We start from the raw sequence: 20076 nt of genomic DNA, 5'->3' as shown, positions 1-20076 counted from the left end.
CACAAGTACAAAGGTATCTATAGACTCTAGTACATAAAAATATCCTTGCCCCCTTGTAGTCCAGCAATCCAGACCTTACATGCTCTTTAAAATATCAAAGCTGCGTTTCCTCTTTCTTTATAAAATACTAAATCAAGATCTGTTTTTTTTCTCTGTGGGCCACATCTGTCAACATATATGTCTCATCAGACTGGTCCCTATTTCTTGTGTGTGGAGCTATGATATTTATCTGAGCCTTCTTTCCAGGAGTGTTTTTTCAAGGATAAGCATTAATATGACAGCTAAATACTCAAAAGTGTAATTCTTGGCTTTTTGTCAAGTATTGTTATATTATCAGTATCAAGTTTTGTATCCAGTAGTACTTACATGTGAGTACCAGCCTTCATTTTTTTTAAGATGGAACTCAGGAAACCTTGTCTTTCTTGAGTTCACTAGTGATATACACGTATACTCTAGTGACAACTGATCAAAAAAAAAAAAAAACCATTATTTTTCTGTTTCATACTGTTTTAAGATAAATTTATTTGTGAAACTGACTCCAGTCTTTTGGAGAGACAGAATTGTTTCAACAAAACTGTTGAAAGAGACAGCATTATATGATCTAACTATATGATAGTAGGAATCCTACTAAGAGAAATATATTGACATTTGGTCCCTAGGGCATCCAAATTTTAAATCACAGTCAGTCTAGAAGCTAGGATAGGTCTTTTACTTTGTGAGCACAGCTACTTTATTTGAAATGAAAGCATGAGATTAAAAAAATTTTCTCTCCAATGTTTAGGTTGGTCACAGCAGATGTAGCTTTTTACACTGGAAATCTTCAAGCCTTAAAAGGCCTTCAAGATTTGGACCTAAATATGGCCGAGATCTGGGAACAGAAAAGGTGATGACGTACTGGAAAACTGGGTAGTTCATCTGACCAGGGGATGTGTGTTTATGATGGAAACATGGACGCCTGTGACTCAAGAACTGAATCTGGAGCCCACCGTGAACCGGGATTGGGGAAGGGGAAAAGGAGTGTGTCAGTGTAGGGAAAGTGGGATTCAGTGGGATCTACAAGGAATGCCATTTGTGTGCTTCCTTCAGTGAGGAGTAACTGATCAGGTGTCTATAACATTTTTCATTCTCTCTGGAAACAGACTCAGGTTTCTTTGGACCAAATCCAAAAGAACACATAGCTGTAACACAGCTGTAGTTGACTAGAATGCTCTGTATACTTTATATTAAAAAATGCTTTGCATTTCTTCCAGTGCAATGAAATTCATATGGTGTCCCACTTTATTTAATGATGGTACAATTTAAAATATTAAAATCTTACTCAACCTCTGTAGAAAGTTTTCTCTATGAAAGTAAAGCTGTTTGAAAAATTATTTTTTTACAGATCTTTCTATAAAAAATAAACATCTTTTGATTGCTTGGATTTAGGAATTCAGTTTTTGTTTTAGTGACCAATGTTAAGTTTCAGGCTTTGTGTGTTGCAAATTTTATCTTTTTATCACCGCTCTATGTCAACTGCGTAAAGCCTTCCAGAATAGTCTAAATACTTGAAAGGCTAATCACAAGTAATAATTAAAGAGTAAGATTTTGGTGTTTATTTATGCAACTATTAATTTAAATACTTATCAGATGTGGTATATGAAAGCCTGCAGTTTAACAGCTGTATTTTTATAAAAGTATCTATGAAGGGTTGAGGTGTTTCTTTCCTTTTTATTTTCAGGGGCAAGAATACATTTTCATATATTCTGCCTAATTTTGAGTTCTCATTTTAACATTTAGATAACATTGAAGTATGCCCCCCGCCTCCTTGGGTTCTTATTTGTAAGTTACTTTCAGTGTGTATATGAACAAAGACCAGGGATAGATAGAACTTTTAAAATACAGGCTGCTGTGTTGGGGCCAGAAATATAAGGTGATGAGTAAATTATTTAAATAAGACTTTTATAATACCTACCTTCAAAATTAGAATTAAATGAAAGTGCCTGTGCCTCACTTCACACCAGGAATCTTGCCTAACCCTGTCAGAGTGCCTAACCTTGTGGTGATTATGTACAATGAAATAGTCTTATTTTGTGCTCTTTGGTTTTCTAAAAGGAAAGCCTGTTTTCTTTCTTTCCTTTATCCTTATTACAGAGGTATGTCATTGGTTCTTAAACTGTCTGTCTAAAATAAAGCTGTAAAAAATCACCAGACTTTAAAAGACAACTTTTTTTAATAGTATACAGTAAATTTTAAAGAAAATAAGCAGCTTACTCAAAAACAAGCATGGAAGAACTGAGAAATGTAATTGATTCTTAGAGAAAAGCCAAAATTCAAACTATCAGCAGACCTGGATTTAGAAAGTTATTCAAGAACATTTTCAGTGACAGCAAAGCAGCTTCAAGCAATGAAGCTTCAAGGAAAGGGAACTTTTTTATAAAGTTATGCCCTCACCCTGCTATACTAGAGAACAAGGATGTGAAAGAAATGCACTACCTCTGCCCACCCCACCCCCTTCAGCTGGGAAAAGAAATACCACTTTGTTTCAGTAAATGGAGAGTCTGTGGAAAGCATGGCAGGCATCCCAGTTTCAGAACTAGATGAAAGATATACCTTCACGTTTAATTCCTATGGAAATAGTGACGTGGTTAATTCTCAGAAATGTAAAAACTGGATTTGTTAGGTAACTGGCCAGTGAGTACTTATATATTCCAGGAGCAAATCTTTCAATTGATAGAGTAAATCTTTCAACTGTTTGGCAAGAGTAAACCAAATTTTTTCTTCAGCATTTCATAAAGTTAGCATTGAAAAGTATGAGTGTACACATGTATTGCTTCACAGCTTTATTTTTGAAATCACAAGCAGTTCAAAATGACCATCACTGAGGCCTCTGTTAAAAGATTTTCCAGCAGAGCTGCCTCAGTTTTAAGATTAAACAATATTGCACTTTCAGATGAATTAACTTTCAGGATCTTCTTCGAAAAAGAAAAGTATTGCTTCCATCTGTGCTTTTCTTAGACTAAAAGCATACTGCAGAAAACTACTTTAAAAATTAACACTGCAGGGTACAGTAACATAGAACAGTACCTGCCTATTTTATAATCTTAGAGGAACTTTTCATTGTGAGAAACTGTTTAGCCCATAATGAGTATAAAGTGTGTACAGTATTTTTCATTTCAGTGGTCCAAGATACGCAGGTTCCCAGATACAATCTTGTTCTCTAATACTGCTCCAGGTGGGATGTCAATTCGGTCACCGTGATTTGCGATGATGATAACCGTTCCCTAAGTGACAGAAAAAACAAGAGTAATTGGAACGGCAAGCTGAAATGCAGTTGATTTTCATACAGTTATCAAGTTTATGTAGAACTTCACTTACAATGGAGTAAGCATATTTATAAGCAATATGAAATATGAAAAACAAATGACCTGTTAAAGAAAACTGTAATGTGTCCTGTCACAACGCTGGCAGTAGTTCTGGTACCATCTCTGATAAGGAGGCAAGGAATCTAGGAGTGGGAAGTGGACCAGTGCCACAGCATGACTGGCCCTTTCAAAGAACTACTTGCAAGGCCACCAGCATTATCTACCTTCAGAAACTACACGGTGCTTGGTTTTTATCTACATACAGGTTTGTTTGTTTTTTTAAAGAACAGTTGAATGATTCATATTTAAGTAACACTGTTTAGATAAGGCAGTATCAGCAATAATTATATATAAATATATATATCTTTTTGTTTTTTCAAGATCTTTAAGTCACTTTAATAAGAACACATGAAATCTAGGTATGAAATTAAAAAAATACTTGATTAGGAAAAAAGTGTTGTATCTTTGGTTCTGAACTTGAATATTCATACCCATAGTCCTTCCTATTCCTTATGCTAGGCTGGAATGATACGCAAAGTACCCAAGCACTGTAGTAATGTGAACGAACATCTTCATACTGATGACATTTTACTTTAACAGGAATAGATTATAATCAGTATAAATGGAGTTGTTATTTTTTTCTACTTTCAAATAGTCATCTTTAGTGAATGCTAATTTATCAGTGATTCAATTTTAAAGACTGTCATATTTCAATAAAATAGTACCAATTCAATTATTTAATAGTGTTTGCTTTCCATTTGAATGCTATGTTCCACAAAATTCCTATACACAACCATTATGATTATATTTTGACCATGTTGTATGTCTATGGATGACAGTATTAATACTAAATATTGAAGTAAGCTATTTCATTTTGAAAATGCATATCTTATAAGCAATCTGGTATAGAGTAAGAAATATTCCTTAAAATAAAGGTAAATTTAGGACTAAAGGATGAAACCTGTCTTATAAAACTATAAGAACTATAATTTTCATCATAACACACCTTTAATGAAACATTCTTGCCAAATGTCACATCTCCTGAAACTGTGAGGTGATCCAGTTCAAGCATATCTGGTATACTTTCAAACCTTCTTAGATAATCCTGAACCTGAAAGAAAAATGGAAACATAAAAATTGTTTCAAAAATGGGTTAACAGAAAAACAGGGATTAAATTAACAAGGTTTACAGTTCAAGTTTAACATTCTGTTTATGGCCAAGCTCAGGCCTTTTATGGGAAGAACCTTATTTATTAAGGACTCACTATGTGAGTAGTGAGAGCTTATATAGCCTGTGTAGGAGAGACCAGGAGGTAAACTTTGTCCCCACAATCAAGTGTTTACACTACAGCTGAGTAGATTGGACATTAAAACAGTAATAAGTAAAAAATAACCACCATGCTAAAAGCCAGGTGAGTGGTTCACATAATCTGAAGTTAGTTGGAAAAGAGATCATCATGGTTTGAAGCAAGCTAGACTGGAGCTGGGCTTTATGAAATGGGTAGGATTAAGAAGAAATGGAATACAGTTCCGGAAGAACAACAACACAAAGTATCAAGATCACTATCTTTGCCTCTTACTTCCTTAGATTTACTGGCACTAGAAATTGTCCTCTATGGCCTTGTTTCCTATTTTGCTGAGAAGCACAGAAGCAACAGGAAAATTTACACTGGCCTTTACCACTACCACCCACTTGCTCTGGAGTTACCTGTCCCTCCTAGTTCTGGGGTCGGACCATTTCTATTTCAACTTAAGACTAACCCTTCTTATGGTTACTGCCCAAAGATACTGTGAAGCAATGCTCCTTTTTGCCCTCTTCAGTGCTCCTTCCCTCTTGATTCTATCAATTCGCATCAATGTGTGAAAGTGAAGTCACTCAGTCATGTCCGACTCTTTGTGACCCCATGGGCGGGAGCCTGCAGGCTTCTCCGTCCATGGGATTTTCCAGGCAAGAGTACTGGAGTGGGTTGCCATTATAGAACATGCTACAAATTCTCCCAACTTAAAAACAGAACTCGAAAACCTTATATCCCTCTCTACCTATAGACTCATTTTTATGTTTTTCTTTAAGGCAAAACTCTTGAGTAAGTTTTTGCATTCAGTATCTTCAATTTCTCTTCTATTCTCTCTTAAATCCATGCCAGTCAGGCTCCAGAACCTCTATACTGTTACAGCAAATTGTGAGTTCTCACTCATCTTCCTTGAGTTGGCCACAGCACTTGACTACAAATGACCAGTTCCTCTCTCGTGAAACATTTTCTTCATTTGGCTTCAGGCCACACACAGTCATGGTTTTCTACCCAGTTCTTCATCTGCAGCTCTGCAGTCACCTTTGCTGCTTCCTCCACCATATCCGCATCCTCTAGCCTTGGCGTTCCTCAGGGCTCAGTTCTTGACTCCCTACCACGCCATTAACTCCCTCAGTGATCCTTATGGTTTTAAATACCCAGTTATAAACCGACACCTCTCAAATTTACCGTGTTTCTAGATTTTTCCTCTGACCTCCAGACTCATATATTCAGCTTCTCCATTTGAAGGTCCAAGTACACTATCTCCAAAATTTAACTGTCCCTTATGCTCCCCCTAAACCTGCTCTATCCAAGCTTTCCACACCCTCAGTAAAAGACAACTCCACGTTTCCAGTCACACAGGCCAAAAACCTTAGAGCCATCTGTACTATTCTCTTTTACCCTCCTACCCAGTAAATCCTGTAGGTACAAATTACAAAATATTTCATAATGTTAACGTTTTTCACTATTTCCCCTGCAGCCTCCCTGCTCCAAGCCAGAATTCCAGTGACAGCCTATTCCCTGGTCTCCCTGATTCTACCCTTGCTCACCAGATTGGTCACTTCATCCCTTCACTGACTTTCTCCAATGGCTTCTCAACCCCGAGAAGAAAAAAGCCACACTCCCAATACTCAATTACAAGGTTCTACATAATCTGGCCTGTTATGTCTTTGACCGTCTATCTCCCACCCCCATTGCTCACTTGCTCACTGTGCTTTAGGAACCCTAAAACATGTTCTTCCTCAGAGCAACTAGCCATTGCCCTCTCAACCCCTGTTCTCAAACTGAGACAGCCTAAAGTTCTTATCTCTTGCAGGGTATGGAAGAGGCTAGAAAGAGTGGGAGGGAAGGAAGGGAAGATGAGGTTAGGTGGAAAATGGTTAGTAATTCCATCTCAGGATCTGGGAAGATGGCGGGTCCATGTAGCACCATGATTTTCCCAGCCCGAGCAGGCAGATGAGGGAGGCACCAAAGACAGGGAGACTTCTAAAATGCATGATGCTGTCCTGGAAATTCCAACCCGGCCACAGGACCCAGAATCACAGCCCAGGAATGTATAAGGGCAGTGCAGATATCCGAACCAGGTGACACTAAGCTACAAGCAGGACTAGAATAGACTTGGATGGCACAGGCCACACAAACGCTAAACCCTGTCACTTCATTAGCCTCACAGCATTTTATGTGATTAGATTTTTTTTGGATTCCACTTAACACATCAGGGTCAGGTTTTATTACACTTGCTATTCCTCTTGCCTAGAATATGCCCCAGATACCTGCAGATAAACCTCTGAGGCCACCCAATGTAAAATGTCACCACCACCACCACGCCCACACGCTCCCCACTCCTTTATTTAGCATTTGCCACCTCTTGGCATATTATACGTTTGACTTACTTGCTTCTTACCCCACTAGAATATCCAGGAAGGCTAAGATTTTAGCCTGTTTTATTTACTGCTAAATACCTAGAACACTGCCTTGCACATGGCAGAGGCTCAATAGGTTTTGTTAAATCAGAATTAACATTCTCTCACTGATGAAAGCAGTAATGGTCTTAGACGAGACATAAGATATAATATCTTAAAATGGAAACATTCTTTACTGCTCTATACAGCAAGCAGTTAAAAAGTGAGTTACATCTTCCTCTTCTATGGTTGATTAAAAGATATCAGAGTTGGAGGAATATAATAGATTAGCAGCAAAGACTGTAATCAGACTCCACGTGTGTATCCTATCTTTCTAATTACACATGAAGAAATACAAACTCACATGTATATCATATTTATAATTACATACCTTTGTGAAAGAACTGCCTAATTTAACCAAGGGCACTGTAGGAAATTCCCGCTTTTCACTCATTGTCAAAGATCCTGCATTAAGGCTATAGAGGTTTGACATCACAAGCAAGAGATCTGACGTGGTTTTGACAGGCAGAAAACGGCTTCTAGGAACATTAATACCTAGAGAGTTCTCAAAACTTTTAATGGCAGCCCCTACTGCAGTCTCTAACTGAATGACATTCAGGCCTCCATCCAAAGTCTGTAAGAAAGGAAACAGGAGAAAGAAACAGGTTTTAGTAACTTGGTTCTATATGGGCTAGTTATTTGGGGAGTGGTTTCAGAGATCCACTGAAGGAAACAAATTTTGAGAGCTGATATCTCTGAAGCACAGGGAGGTGCTTATACATATGTGATCTTTTTCGGCATCATAACTCTCTGGTTCAGTAACATTTCCATTTTACAATAAAGAGCTGAAGGTTCAGAACACCCATGCAGATGACTGGGGCCAAGAGGCCTCTAAGTACCAGAGCATCAGGACTGAGGTAGATCCTCTGCTTTGGGCCCCAGTGCTCTTGCCGCTACCACAGCCCAGGGTCAAGTAAGGACACCACGGACTGCTTGGCAAACTACGGGATGGGTGTCACTCAAGGAGAGGGCCAGGAACGGAAGAAGCTAATTAGGCCAAAGGGAGTGACCCAGGGACTAGATGGGCCAGAGGCAGTGGACAGTGAGTCTGTGTGGGGTGTGCTGTGACTGCAACCAGGGAGCCCAGTGGTCTGCAACTTTGGCTTACCTTTGGATTTACAATGATTTCCATGTCAATAGCATTCTGCTCCTGCAGTCTTTTAACTGCAGCAAGAGAGATCCATAGGTTGTTTGTGTTAAATATTTTGAATTTTGATACAGATTTGAACTCATCAACATGCGCTTTTGGCACTTGAGCAATTTCCACCAGTCTCAGTTTGCCTTCATACTGAGTGAGTGTCCCACCCTAGAAAGGCAGAGGAGAGTGAGTGCTTCCACATCGCTCCCAATTATAACCAAACCACACTGTTTACAGTCTATGAATGATACAGAAAAGTCACTGATGACAAAATCCCCCAGAAATAAAAGGCAATGGCAGTGATTCGGTCTGGGATACAAAGTAACACATGTATGAAAGTAGAACCAAAGAAAATAATTCAGGTTGTCAGTTGTTTTATACTCCCTCTTGTCCATAATAAAAGTCCTGGGGGTACCTCAGCATTCTCCTTACTTTCCAAACAACTGTTCCAGAAACAGACATTCCTCTTATTCTCAAACCACCTTCCATCACCAAACGACCGATCCTGCCACCTCAGACCCTGCTCTGACTGCGTCTGGGATGAGGGGAGTAAAGGCAAGACAGAGGCACAAGTGGAAGAGAAGAGACTTCAGCGTGGCCTTAGCCTAGAGGCCGTGAGGTGCAGGAAAAGGGGAATGTTCACTCGTGTGTGAGGGGGACATCTGCAAGAGAAACAGAACCCAGCCCAAGGACCAGCCATAGTATCACACACTACCCACTTTTCTTACGCCCTGGAGCTAAGTGAAAAACCTTGTGTACTATTCGATCAAAGGCCAAATATCATCATCACTAAACATGCAAGATGAAAAAAACTAACTTTTGCTTTGTATAAAACTGCTCTTTTTGGTTTGTAACAAAAGATATTACAGTGATAAAACATATACAGAGAGAAATACACACTGTAGAAATAGAAGTAAATTTCCATTAAAAGAACAATTAAAAACACTTAAGCGTCCAACTAGAAGAATATTAATGGTTGGAACAAACAGTGTTTTCACATATGTTTCAGATAATCCTATAAATATGTGTGGAATTGTTTTTTAGTTAAAATTGCCCATATAGATTGTTTGAAAAAGAAAAATGATTTTACTACTATTAAATCTGGATGTATATTACACACTGTTATATCAGATAGAACTCAGGGTACTCTAGAACACTATCCCACTCTAGCTTACAGTGATGTTATCAAGTTTCTAAGCTTAGAAACTTTTCAATAAAGAATTGCAACTATGAAATGTGAAGATGTAAATCCCCAAACTGCTTCCTCTCAGTATTTACCTTTACATCCGCTCGGGTTTTATTTGTGACTTCCATGACAAATTCACAAGGTTTTCCATTGGGTGGGTTCATGAGATGATTAAGAATATAAAGATCCACTGTGGCACCCAGATTATCTATGTTGGACACAAAAATATATTCTTTGCCTTCTCCTATAAAGGTGTCGAGCAAACCAGAGTTGTAGAAACTGGCATAAATATCTCCATGACCCGGAGGATACCAAGCTTCTGTATTTTCCCCTGAGTATGATACATTCTTTGCTACAGGCAGTAACGATTCTTTATTAATCCTTGGGTACCTTAAGAAAACAAAATTTCTTTTTCAGTATCAACTCTGTAGAGTATTCCAGATGTTCGAGTAAAAAACAATGCATGTAAAGTTAAATAAAATTTCCCTCCTTTTAAATCCATCATAGTAATTTAATCATAAGTCAATCTATTTAAGAAAATCTCTCATTATCTGTGTTGACCAAAAAACCAGCTTCCTACACAGTGATATTTGCTGCAAAAAAGAATTATTCCATGGTCATTCAGATGGGAAGACACCCCATATTTTTAAGATATTCATATGTTTTATGACTCTTCAAAAGGAAAGACATATTAAGTAAATTTTCTCAAACTTATTTGGTGGTGAGGTTGTTCTTTTCCTTGAAAAAAAATGAAATGCTCTCTATTTGGGAAATGCTGTCCATTCTTACCAATAGATATATTCAGGGGTGGTTCTCTTCCTTTCCCAGAAAATCAACAGCAGGTTGGTACTCAGGGATGTCTGCTTCTTACCACTTTTGAGAACCAAAATCTCAGGCAGATTCTCTTTTAAGAAGTTCAAGTTACATACCCACAGAGTGATTATAACTGCCATGTATCTGTTAACTAATGTTTAGCCTTTAAAGGCATTAAACACCTGTAGACAGTTTGGCACATGTACGTCTTGAGGCTGCTCTGTTTAAACAAAACAAAGAAGTCCTCCTTTCCGGAAGTAACATCCCACAGAGTTAACTTTTTTACTCCTTGTACCTGCTTTGATTAAACGTGTAGATTTTCACACGACAGTGATTATACTTCTGTAGTATTTTTTTGGTATCTTCATCCGTGTTAAAAGAGTTCATTAGAACAAGAGGAACATCAGTATCGTAGGTTTTGTTCAAGTGCTAGGGAGGAAAACGACAATCAGGTCACTCAGACTTACTATTCTTTTGTTTCAAAGTATAAAATTAACTCTCAATGGTTGATCACAAAATGTTCATATCATCTATAATAGCAGAATATATAGACTTGAAATAAACTATAACTGGCATCTTCACCATGTACTTGCTCATTACATCCCAATCCTGTGAGACAGGAACTACTGCCTCCATTTCATGGATGGCTAAACTGAGGCCCAGAGAAGCAGCAGGTCAGTGGCAGAGCCAAGACACCCCTCCTAGCCCCCACAGTCCAACTCTGGGACTGTGTGCCAAGCCACATTGCCCTGTGGCCTCACTGGATGGGCAAATACAGACTACGTATTTACTCTGTGTCCAAAGTACTGTGGGAACGAAAGTACAAATGTTACAAAGACGTCTCCCTATTCTCAGGAATCATGTGAAGGACTGTGAATAATAGCCTAACATATCTTTTCTATCTCTGGGAAGAGCTAAGAGGCAGCACAAAGTGAGGAGAAAATACACTCTTAGAAGTCAGACTGCTCTGTGTTCCCTGTTTGATTCTGCACTTACTAACTAGCTAGGGAGGCCTGGGCATAAATCAACCTCTCTGTGTCTTGGTTTCCTCATCTGTAAAATGGTGATGATAACAGTGCTTATCTTAAAGAGTTGTTGAGAGGAACAAATGAGTCAGTTCATGTAAAGAGCTCAGAATGATACTTAGTAAGTGCTGGATAAATGTTAGCTGCTGCTGCTGCTGCTGCTAAGTTGCTTCAGTCGTGTCTGACTCTGTGCGACTCCACACAGCAGCCCACCAGGCTCCTGCGTCCCTGGGATTCTCCAGGCAAGAACACTGGAGTGGGTTGCCATTGCCTTCTCCTTAGCTGCTGCTACTGCTATTATAATGATTGCTGGCACTGTATAAGAAACTAGGGATATAGAGATGAAAAAGACAGGGGCCACTGCCCTTTAAGAGCTATGGTCTATGACTAAGGACTTTATGATTTATGTAAAAGAGAAGTCAGTGACAGTTCTTAGCATCCACGGTACCCAGCCAGATACATGAAATTCTCCCCAGCCTCCAAAAGGGGGCTAATAAAGTCAGATCATCCCAGCTCTGATGAAGGCTACCCCTAGAGAGAAGGAGGGGAGAGAGGCAGGGAGATCAAAGGAGAATCTGAAGAGATCCAGAGATTCCAGCGCCACAAATGCTATTTAAAGATCAAAAGCTTTCACACCACTCTAAGGATTTGCTTTTAGGAACACCAAACCTTTTTTAACACACTAATAAAGAGACTAAAGATAGCATGCTCCTTGACTAGCTCAAATCCTCATCTGTTATTTTCTAAGGTAACATTTACAGTAACCTGAAAACTGAAAATCATTTTGGTAGCTCATGAGAAAGGCTCAACGTTCCAACTCACTTCGATTTGCTGAACGGTCAGATCCAGAAAGGTATTCTCGTTCCTCACGCCAATCAGACTCTTTGGGCCTTTGCAGCCCATGCTGGTTCCCAAACCGCCATTGAGTTTCACCACCACCAGCTTGTTCAGCACAGAGGATACATTATCAGGTAAGCCCCTGGCCTTTATCTTCTCATAGGGCTGAATCTGAAAAATTTTTTAAAGTTGTTAAGAGGTTAAACCAAATCAACACCAAGGTTATTTCCATGCTTCCTTGAAGAGGTTTGCTTTTTCTGTAGAGTTTTAGCTACATTTTCTTTAATGTCCAGGGCCCTTATGGTTCAAAATTAAGTTCTTATCAGCAACTTCCCTTGCACACAGAAGTAGTTCAGCGGTTCACTTACAGTACAATGGAGCACAAGAGGGGGAAAAGTTACAGTCTACAAATATTTTGGCTGGCTGGTGAGAATATACTTCTCTTGGACTACCTTCAAAAGCACTTAATTCTCAATGTGCATCAACATAGCAAACAGGATGCACAAACTCATTCACATCTGTACATGTTTCTGGTGCACTATGAGTCTGCTTAGGTTCTGGACAAGTATGTATATGATCATACAGTTCTGGGTAACATACTCGTGAAATTCCTGGAGACAGGGCCAAACACTCGGAGCAGGCTACCAATGTCTGCCCTGTTATGGTTCACAAGGGTGTGATTTTTTTTGCAATCTGAAAGTTTTTTTTTTTTTCAACAAAAGCAAGTTTGCCTGAAAGAAAATGAGCTGTGTAAATAGTAAAACAAGTTTGAAATGAGTACAGAGGCTTAATCTTCAGTTTCTTCCTCACAGGAAAGGACAATGACAGTGGACGCTCAAATTCTTCTGTTAGAAGGAGAGGCACAAACAAGCCGAAACATCTCACAACAAGAACGGAGCCTTTAAAAAGATCACAGTGTATTTTCTATCCATTTACAGAACACTTGTTGTTACTTTTCTTTTATGAAATAGGTCGTCAAATGTACTCTTTAGTTACATCATGGTGGAGGATAGATAATACTTAAGTGGACTGAAGTAATAAAACCAGAACTCTTTCATCCTGCAAAACTGGACCTAAATTCATTAGAAAACAATGAGAAACAATGAGAAAAAACTTTTCTACTTTCTATCTCCATGAGTCTGGCTACTCCAGGTGGCTCAGACATGAATCACAATGGACTTGTCTTTTGTGACTGACTTATTTCACCTAACACAATGTCCTCAAGGTTTAATTAGCGTTCTTTTTTTAAAGTGACTTATTTATGCTTCAGGAGATTCCAAATTAATGCAGATTTTTCCAGACAAATGCTTTCATTTAATAAAGTTGATATTTGTGTATGCAGCAGATCTGAGAGAAGGGGAGACTGACAAAGAAATGTAATACAGGTTGACAGATTCTATGGCAAATCGAGCCTTAAGTAACTTTTTTTATTCCATTTGTAGGTATTAAAATTGAATAGAATGCATGTTCTGAAGTCTTAGTTTAGTGAATTAGAAAATGGATTCTCTTCATTTGAATTTAAGAAACAGTATACCCTCAGCTTTGAATTAAAAGATTAAAAGAATGAAAAATAATACTACAAGTGTAACCATGGTTCTAAAAGTGTGAGTCTGAGAAAACACTGCTCTTTCAAATACAGTTGATAACAGTACAAAATGGCAGGGCTTAGGGTTTCAGACACTATTCAACACCTGAGTTATGAGTTTTCCATTATCTCTTAGGAATGGGCAGCCTGTCATTTCAGGGCAGAAAATTTACAAAAATGTAAACAATGTAAAAAGAAATTTCTTCATATTTTTAGGTATGCAGTCAAAAGATCAACAGGATAGCATTTTTCACCATTTTGTCACCCTCCAGACACAGTGCTAAATGCAGCTGAGCAATTGAAATTTTAATTTAATATTAATGTAAATCAACATACATGGCTAGCAGCGTGTGCAGTTCTAGATGGCCTGTTAAAAAATATCAACCAAACAATCAGAATTATGTTTCAGTTTTAATAAAACTCTGCCAAAATCCTTTTTTTGTTCAATATAACCTTTTTTCAACTTCAATGACACTGACTCATATCATCTGTGCAGATGAATTAAAAACCAAAAGTCAACCCTGGAGCCTTAAAGTTTCACCAGGAAAGGAAAAAAATCCCAATATTACATATATTCATTACAAAACATCTTTGATCCACATATGATAAAGAATATAAAGTATTTAGAGAAAAAAATGTTTTCTTCATATTAATCAAATTTCAAAACATGCATTTTACTAGAATGCTTTAAGAAGACAGTTCCTTATGACTGAGTCTATGGAGGCTAAACAAATTTTCTTGTATCCCCCAAATTTAATCTATATATAATGGTGATCATGTATCCTCCTTTATTCTTTATGTAATGGTGATCAAAGGTCCCAGCCTCACAATGACTTTAACACTAGGCCATCTGCCTTCAGCCAAAAGGTATATTAAATACACTTTTGGTCTTGATTCAAATCTTCCCAAGATTGGTATCTTGAGAACTTCAGTTTAAATTTAAAATGTACTTCTAAATTAGCTTCCAAATATTTGGGGTGAAATAAAATAAGCTGATCCAAGAACAATGTTAAATTCCAAAACTGAGCTAATGGAGACTTTTGGGCCCAGGTGCAGGCAACTCCCAAGTAGAAACTTGTTTATCATTTAGGTGGGAGCCCAGAATTCTCTGTGAAGTGCCTTACTTAGAACTTTGTACACCAAGTTAAGTGGGTAGGGAGTCACCTAACCCCTACAAATGTCAAGGAACCATGGTTCTTTAGGTGGTGCTTTCAGTAATACCTACTTGTCTTGCTATAATATAGCAGCTAATTAAATACAGGCCCCACTGAAGAACTGACTGTTAACAAGAAAAGGACTATGGAAAGAAAGGGAAGAAGTCACAAGGTGTGAAGTAACAACGTACAGCCAGGGAGAAGATGTCCAGAGTCATCGAGTCAGCATTGCTATTAGAAACCTCCACTTTCACTTACGTTTCAGCTTAAATTCACCCGACTCCGCACACAGACACAAACACACAGAAAGGCAGCAGTCATGCATGGAAGGAAGCGAAGACAGTTTTGGTCTACAGCTTACTGCAGTTTATATTAGGTGGCAAGCTCAGCTTTCCTCACATAAATCACCCCATATACCAATACAAGTTCCCTCTGTGGCTGATGCTGTCCACACCCACCACCAGGGACCTCACCAAGCAATCCCACAGAGCTCGGTTTATTTCCAGAGCCAAGAGGACCTGTGTTTGGCAACAGCTGAAGTTATGCTGGACACACCTAGTCCCAAGGACATTATTAGATCTGTTCTCCACTATTCCCCTCTGAGCTCCCCCAGGAGAATGCACAAAGACATCCACTCAGGCAAAGATGGACGGGGTTGGGAGATGACAGGGAGTACCATGCACTGCTGGATACAGCCTAGATGTTATTCTCACTGAGTAACTTTAGTCAGTCACAGTACTCCCCAGATGGTGTCAGTGGTAAAGAACCCGCCTGCCAATGCAGGAGAAGCAAGAGACACAGGTTCAGTCCTTGGGCGGGGAAGATCCTCTGGAGGAGGGCATGGCAACCCACTGCAGTATTCTTGCCTGGACAATCTCATGAGCAGAGAAGCCTGGTGGGCTACAGTGCAAAGGGTCACAGTCAGACAGGACTGAAATGACTTAGCACGCACAGTGCTATCTCTGCTTTCAAGCCTGATCACCGTGTTTCTCTTTCTCCAAGACATGAATAGAATTCAGTGTTCTAAGAAGACCTCTGTGGCATTGTAAATATACAGCAGGGCAACCTCTACAGTTAAGGTGGGGCAAACCTCAGGAGGCTCCCTGCAAAATGTGCTGCTGCTGCTGCTAAGTCACTTCAGTTGTGTCCACTCTGTGCAACCCCATAGACAGCAGCCCACCAGGCTCCGCCGTCCCTGGGATTCTCTAGGCAAGAACACTGGAGTGGATTGCCATTTCCTTCTCCAATGCATGAAAGTGAAAGTGAAGTCTCTCAGTCGTGTCCGACTCTTAGCGACCCCATGGCAAAATGTGCAGGGGAGACAAAACCACTCACGTTATCCTCTCAGTGGGAGAAAACAATGTGTCAAATACTCAACTTCCTCTGCAGAATGAACAAAGAAAGCAGCTGTGAAATTATGAAAAGTTATAATTTAAACAACATTCTTCCCTCTAGGATGTAATCTAGTTTTTCTGCAGAAACTGAAATACTTTTTAAAAGATCTTTTAAAAACTGTCTACTATGACCTGTACCTTGCCAAGTCTGTTCACAACTTAGTTTCCAGTTAGAAGAAAAGCTGAATTCATTACACAGTCATGGAGACACACTGTTCCCATTAGCAATAGTATAACCCAGTTCTTGGTAGCATATTCCTGCTATTCCTGGAGACAGTGCCAAATACCCAAAACAAGCTAACAGTACCTGCCCTGTTATGGTTCAGAAGGGTATGATTATTGAGAAAGTTGTTTTTTTCCAACAAAAGCAAATTTTCCAAAAAGAAAATGAGCTGTGTAAACCGTAAAACAAGGTTGAAATGACATTCCATATGTACAGGAAGTGTGCCAAGAACATCCGCGTATTCGGCTAGCCCTCACTGGGCAGCCTGTGTGCCAAGGCCTGTGCTAGGTGCTTTCTCACTCCGTCTCTTCATTTCACATTTCTAAAGGTAACAACCAAAATCTGGGTCACGTGAATGCTCCAACCAATTACCTAGACCAGAGATTTGTTTTCTTGTTCAGGAAAAGCTGGCAAATCACATACATGATCACGTGATCCACCAGCAAACTTGCCAACACCTTGTCAGCCACCGAGATAAGCTCAGCTCCTATTCACAGGGCGAACAAAACCATCCCCTACTACAGCGCCCTCGACCTTCTGCCTCCAGAACAGATCCTCAGGACCTTCCCGCATCACCACCTCTGTTGCTTCCCCTTCCTTCTGGTCACAGAATAGCTGTCTCCTGCCCCAAAGTAATCTCTCTGCTAGTGCCCACCTAAGATTCCCACTTCATCAACCTCCCAGCCTCAGAGTCAGCCTTTCCCTATCTATTCCTGTCCATAGACACAAACACACTCAAATATTTTACATCTAAAAAACAAAGAAAATAGCAAAACATACACTCACCCCTTTCTGTCCTTTTTTATCCATCTTCTTAAAGTCAAAGCTTAAAAAGCTGCTGCACTCACCTCTACTTCCTCACCTCACCTCTTTTTCACTCAAACACCTGCTACAATCTTGTTTTCTCCATAGTTCAGTGAACTGCTCTTACCAAGGTCATTAACATCCTCCTCCTTGCTAAATCTGGTCAATAATAACAATGTTTCTCTTAAACTTGAGCTCTCAGCTGCATCTGAGACAACTGACCACTCCCTAGACCTTGAAATGCTCTCTTCTTGACTTCTGAAAGGCCACATTCTATTTTCCCTCTCTTTCTGCCTGTTCCTTTTCAAGTTCCTTCTAAGCAGACTTCCTCTTTCTGGAAATCTGCTCCTGTCTCTGTGGCACCAGAACATACTCAACTGCCAAGCCAAGAGCCTGCTCACACCTGACCAATGACCGAGGCCCGTCAGCCTCAGGAAACTCTCTGTTGCCATGGCTGCCATCCCACCTACCTCTCATCAATGCAGTGGCCTCCAGTCACCTTAACTCCCTCCAGGTTAGGGAGGTGGAGGTGGAAGTCACCTTAAGATGGAGGTCACCTTAAGCTCCACCTTGCAGGTGGTAATCTTTTGGAAAAGAGAATTTGAAGATGCTTCTCTCCTGATTACATCATTCACAAAACAAAGCAATGACACAGCACAGCAGAGATTTTTAGCTGCCTACCCCAATGTTATTTCCCCCCTCCCATTTTAGGACCCCGATTTTCAGCTGGGCACACCACCACCCCAAATAAAAGACCACATGTCCAGCTTCGCTTAGAGCTATGTGTGCCAAAGTCCTGGTTACTGAGATTAACTGGAAGTGAGCTGAAAGATTCCCAGGAAGTCGCTGTGAAAGGGCAGGGGACAACATGCCCTATCTCCTCCTTCCTGCTGTGTGGAACGAAGACAGGGTGACTGGAGTTCATTCAGGCGGCCACCGGGGACCGTGAGGAGACGTGCTGAGGGTGGCAGAGGGGCAGGACAATGCGTGTGAAGTGCTCAGCACAGTGTGCGGCCCACAGGAAGCATCCATGTGCTGGCTGTGCTGGCACTACGTCACCTATTCAGACACATTCTCCCCCCCACCGCACGTTTTAACATTTCTAGAACCAGGATGAATCATACAGCCAGTGCAATCTTATCAACTGTTTGCACTTCTTCCTTTCTCAGCGGTACATAAAAGGTACACCTTATAATCAATGGCACAAATTTCATAAATATGGTATTGAATCTCTCTTTCTGCTCCAAGTCACCAACCAGCTTAGCAATCTCCCAGGTACGGGTTCTACCTCATCACTCTCCAGTTATGTGTAGCCTGAGGATAGTTTCAAGACAAGGGTCAACAAACTATAGCCTGTGGGACAGCTGGACCTACGGCCTGTTTTCACAGAGAGTTACTGGAAGGCAGCTGTTCCTGTAAGTTTACACAGCATCTATGGCCGATTTCATGGTACAGTGGCTGAGGTGAACAGCTGTGACAGGATTGCACAGCCTAAAATATTCACCATCTGGTCCTTTACAGAAAAGGTCTGCCAAACCCTGGTTTAAGACAGTCTTCCGTGGTGATAAAAACCCAAGTTTTGATAACATCTCTGCCTGTTCAAACTTTGCTCCTCCTAAGGCTCCGTGCTGGGTGTGGACTTCTCAGGATGGCAGAGACCTGAAGCCGCCATGGGCAATGTTGGCCTGTGGCGCCACTGGCAACAGCACAGTCACAGAATAACCCCCTGGGGTTTTTTCGTCTCCTCATATTCATCCAGGAAAGCAAAAGCAAGGATTTGTAGTTGGTAGCAGAACTCTGGCAACTTTCAAAACAATAGAAAGTAAACATAAGATTAAAAGGACGTTTATCTACTCACATGAGGGTTGAATTCATAGAGACAGAAAGCAGAATGGTGGTTGCCATAAGCTCGGGGGAAGTGGTGTTTAATGGCTACAGAGTTTTGGTTTTGCAAGCTGAAAAAGTTCTGGACACTGCGCAACAAGGGGAATATATTTAACCCTACTGAAGTGCACACTTAAAAATGGTCAAGATGGTAGACTTTGTTATGAGTATTTTACCACAATTAGAAGAATTTTTTAAAAAGTCAGTCTTCTGTGTGCATGTACACGTGCAGCTATACATATACACTCTGTCAAGGCGTCAGAGAACCACAGAACAAAATCACTTTTTGTTACCCTCATACGACCAGGAGTGAATCTGACAAAGCACTCACTTCCTGCTTCAGGTACTACCAGCTGCTATCAGTAATCATTACACCGTCTCCCAATTTGTCTGTCTGGTGCTCTGTATCTGTTACATGACTGTAAACTCCAGGAAGGCAGTACCAGCCATGTGATACTCCCTCCACCATATCCATCACCTTTAATTATGTGTCATAGTCTTCAGTAGCTCTCATCTGCTGAGTAGATAAGTGAATAAATGAATGGAGCAAAGAGAGCTGTTACTAAATGAAATCTATTCTCTGGAACTTATTTCTTATCTTATTAAATACTAAGGGTGAAACAACAGTGGTGCCATCATTATTTAGAAAGCTGATTACAAACAACCATTATTTTAATTTTTAAAAAGTACTGAATTAGAATACATCACATACAATTTTCATAAAGAAAACCTAAATCTAAAACTATGCTCTGCATAAAAAATAATTTTTACAAGCCATAATTTAGTGTCATAATTTAAAAAGATCCCTCTATGATAAAGAAACAAATAGAATGATCACATACTAAAATTATACGCTGAGCCTGGAAAAGTACATTTCCTAAGAGAGTTCTTTTGTCTTCTTCCACTTATAAACTATAAAAACACAGGACAAACTATCAAAT

The 20076-nt window shown here is 39.8% G+C and overlaps 2 protein-coding genes across 6 annotated transcripts in view; one reads left to right on the top strand and one right to left on the bottom strand.

Moving 5' to 3' along the window:
- VPS54 (VPS54, GARP complex subunit) overlaps positions 1 to 2174 on the top strand; it is a 72897-nt gene extending 70723 nt beyond the window's left edge. For both annotated transcript variants that reach the window (XM_018055416.1, XM_018055417.1), the window contains one exon: positions 782 to 2174. In XM_018055416.1, coding sequence (XP_017910905.1) covers positions 782 to 887 — 106 coding nt within the window. In that variant the 3' untranslated portion in view covers positions 888 to 2174. The remainder of the gene's footprint in view (positions 1 to 781) is intronic.
- Positions 2805 to 20076, bottom strand: part of UGP2 (UDP-glucose pyrophosphorylase 2) — a 57610-nt gene continuing 40338 nt past the window's right edge. For 3 of the 4 annotated variants that reach the window (XM_005686796.3, XM_005686797.3, XM_005686795.3), the window contains exons 4-10: positions 12077 to 12262; positions 10525 to 10658; positions 9509 to 9806; positions 8201 to 8398; positions 7424 to 7666; positions 4348 to 4452; positions 2805 to 3260 (exon numbers count right to left, since the gene is read on the bottom strand). In XM_005686796.3, coding sequence (XP_005686853.1) covers positions 3153 to 3260; positions 4348 to 4452; positions 7424 to 7666; positions 8201 to 8398; positions 9509 to 9806; positions 10525 to 10658; positions 12077 to 12262 — 1272 coding nt within the window. In that variant the 3' untranslated portion in view covers positions 2805 to 3152. Of the gene's footprint in view, positions 3261 to 4347; positions 4453 to 7423; positions 7667 to 8200; positions 8399 to 9508; positions 9807 to 10524; positions 10659 to 12076; positions 12263 to 17233; positions 17469 to 20076 lie in introns of those variants that run through there. The other variant, XM_013967781.2, reaches the window with a different exon arrangement.

This window comes from Capra hircus, chromosome 11 (genome assembly GCF_001704415.2).
Source record: "Capra hircus breed San Clemente chromosome 11, ASM170441v1, whole genome shotgun sequence".
NCBI lineage: Eukaryota > Metazoa > Chordata > Mammalia > Artiodactyla > Bovidae > Capra > Capra hircus.
Note: the sequence above shows the minus strand (reverse complement) of the source record. Positions and strands in the feature narration are given on the sequence as shown.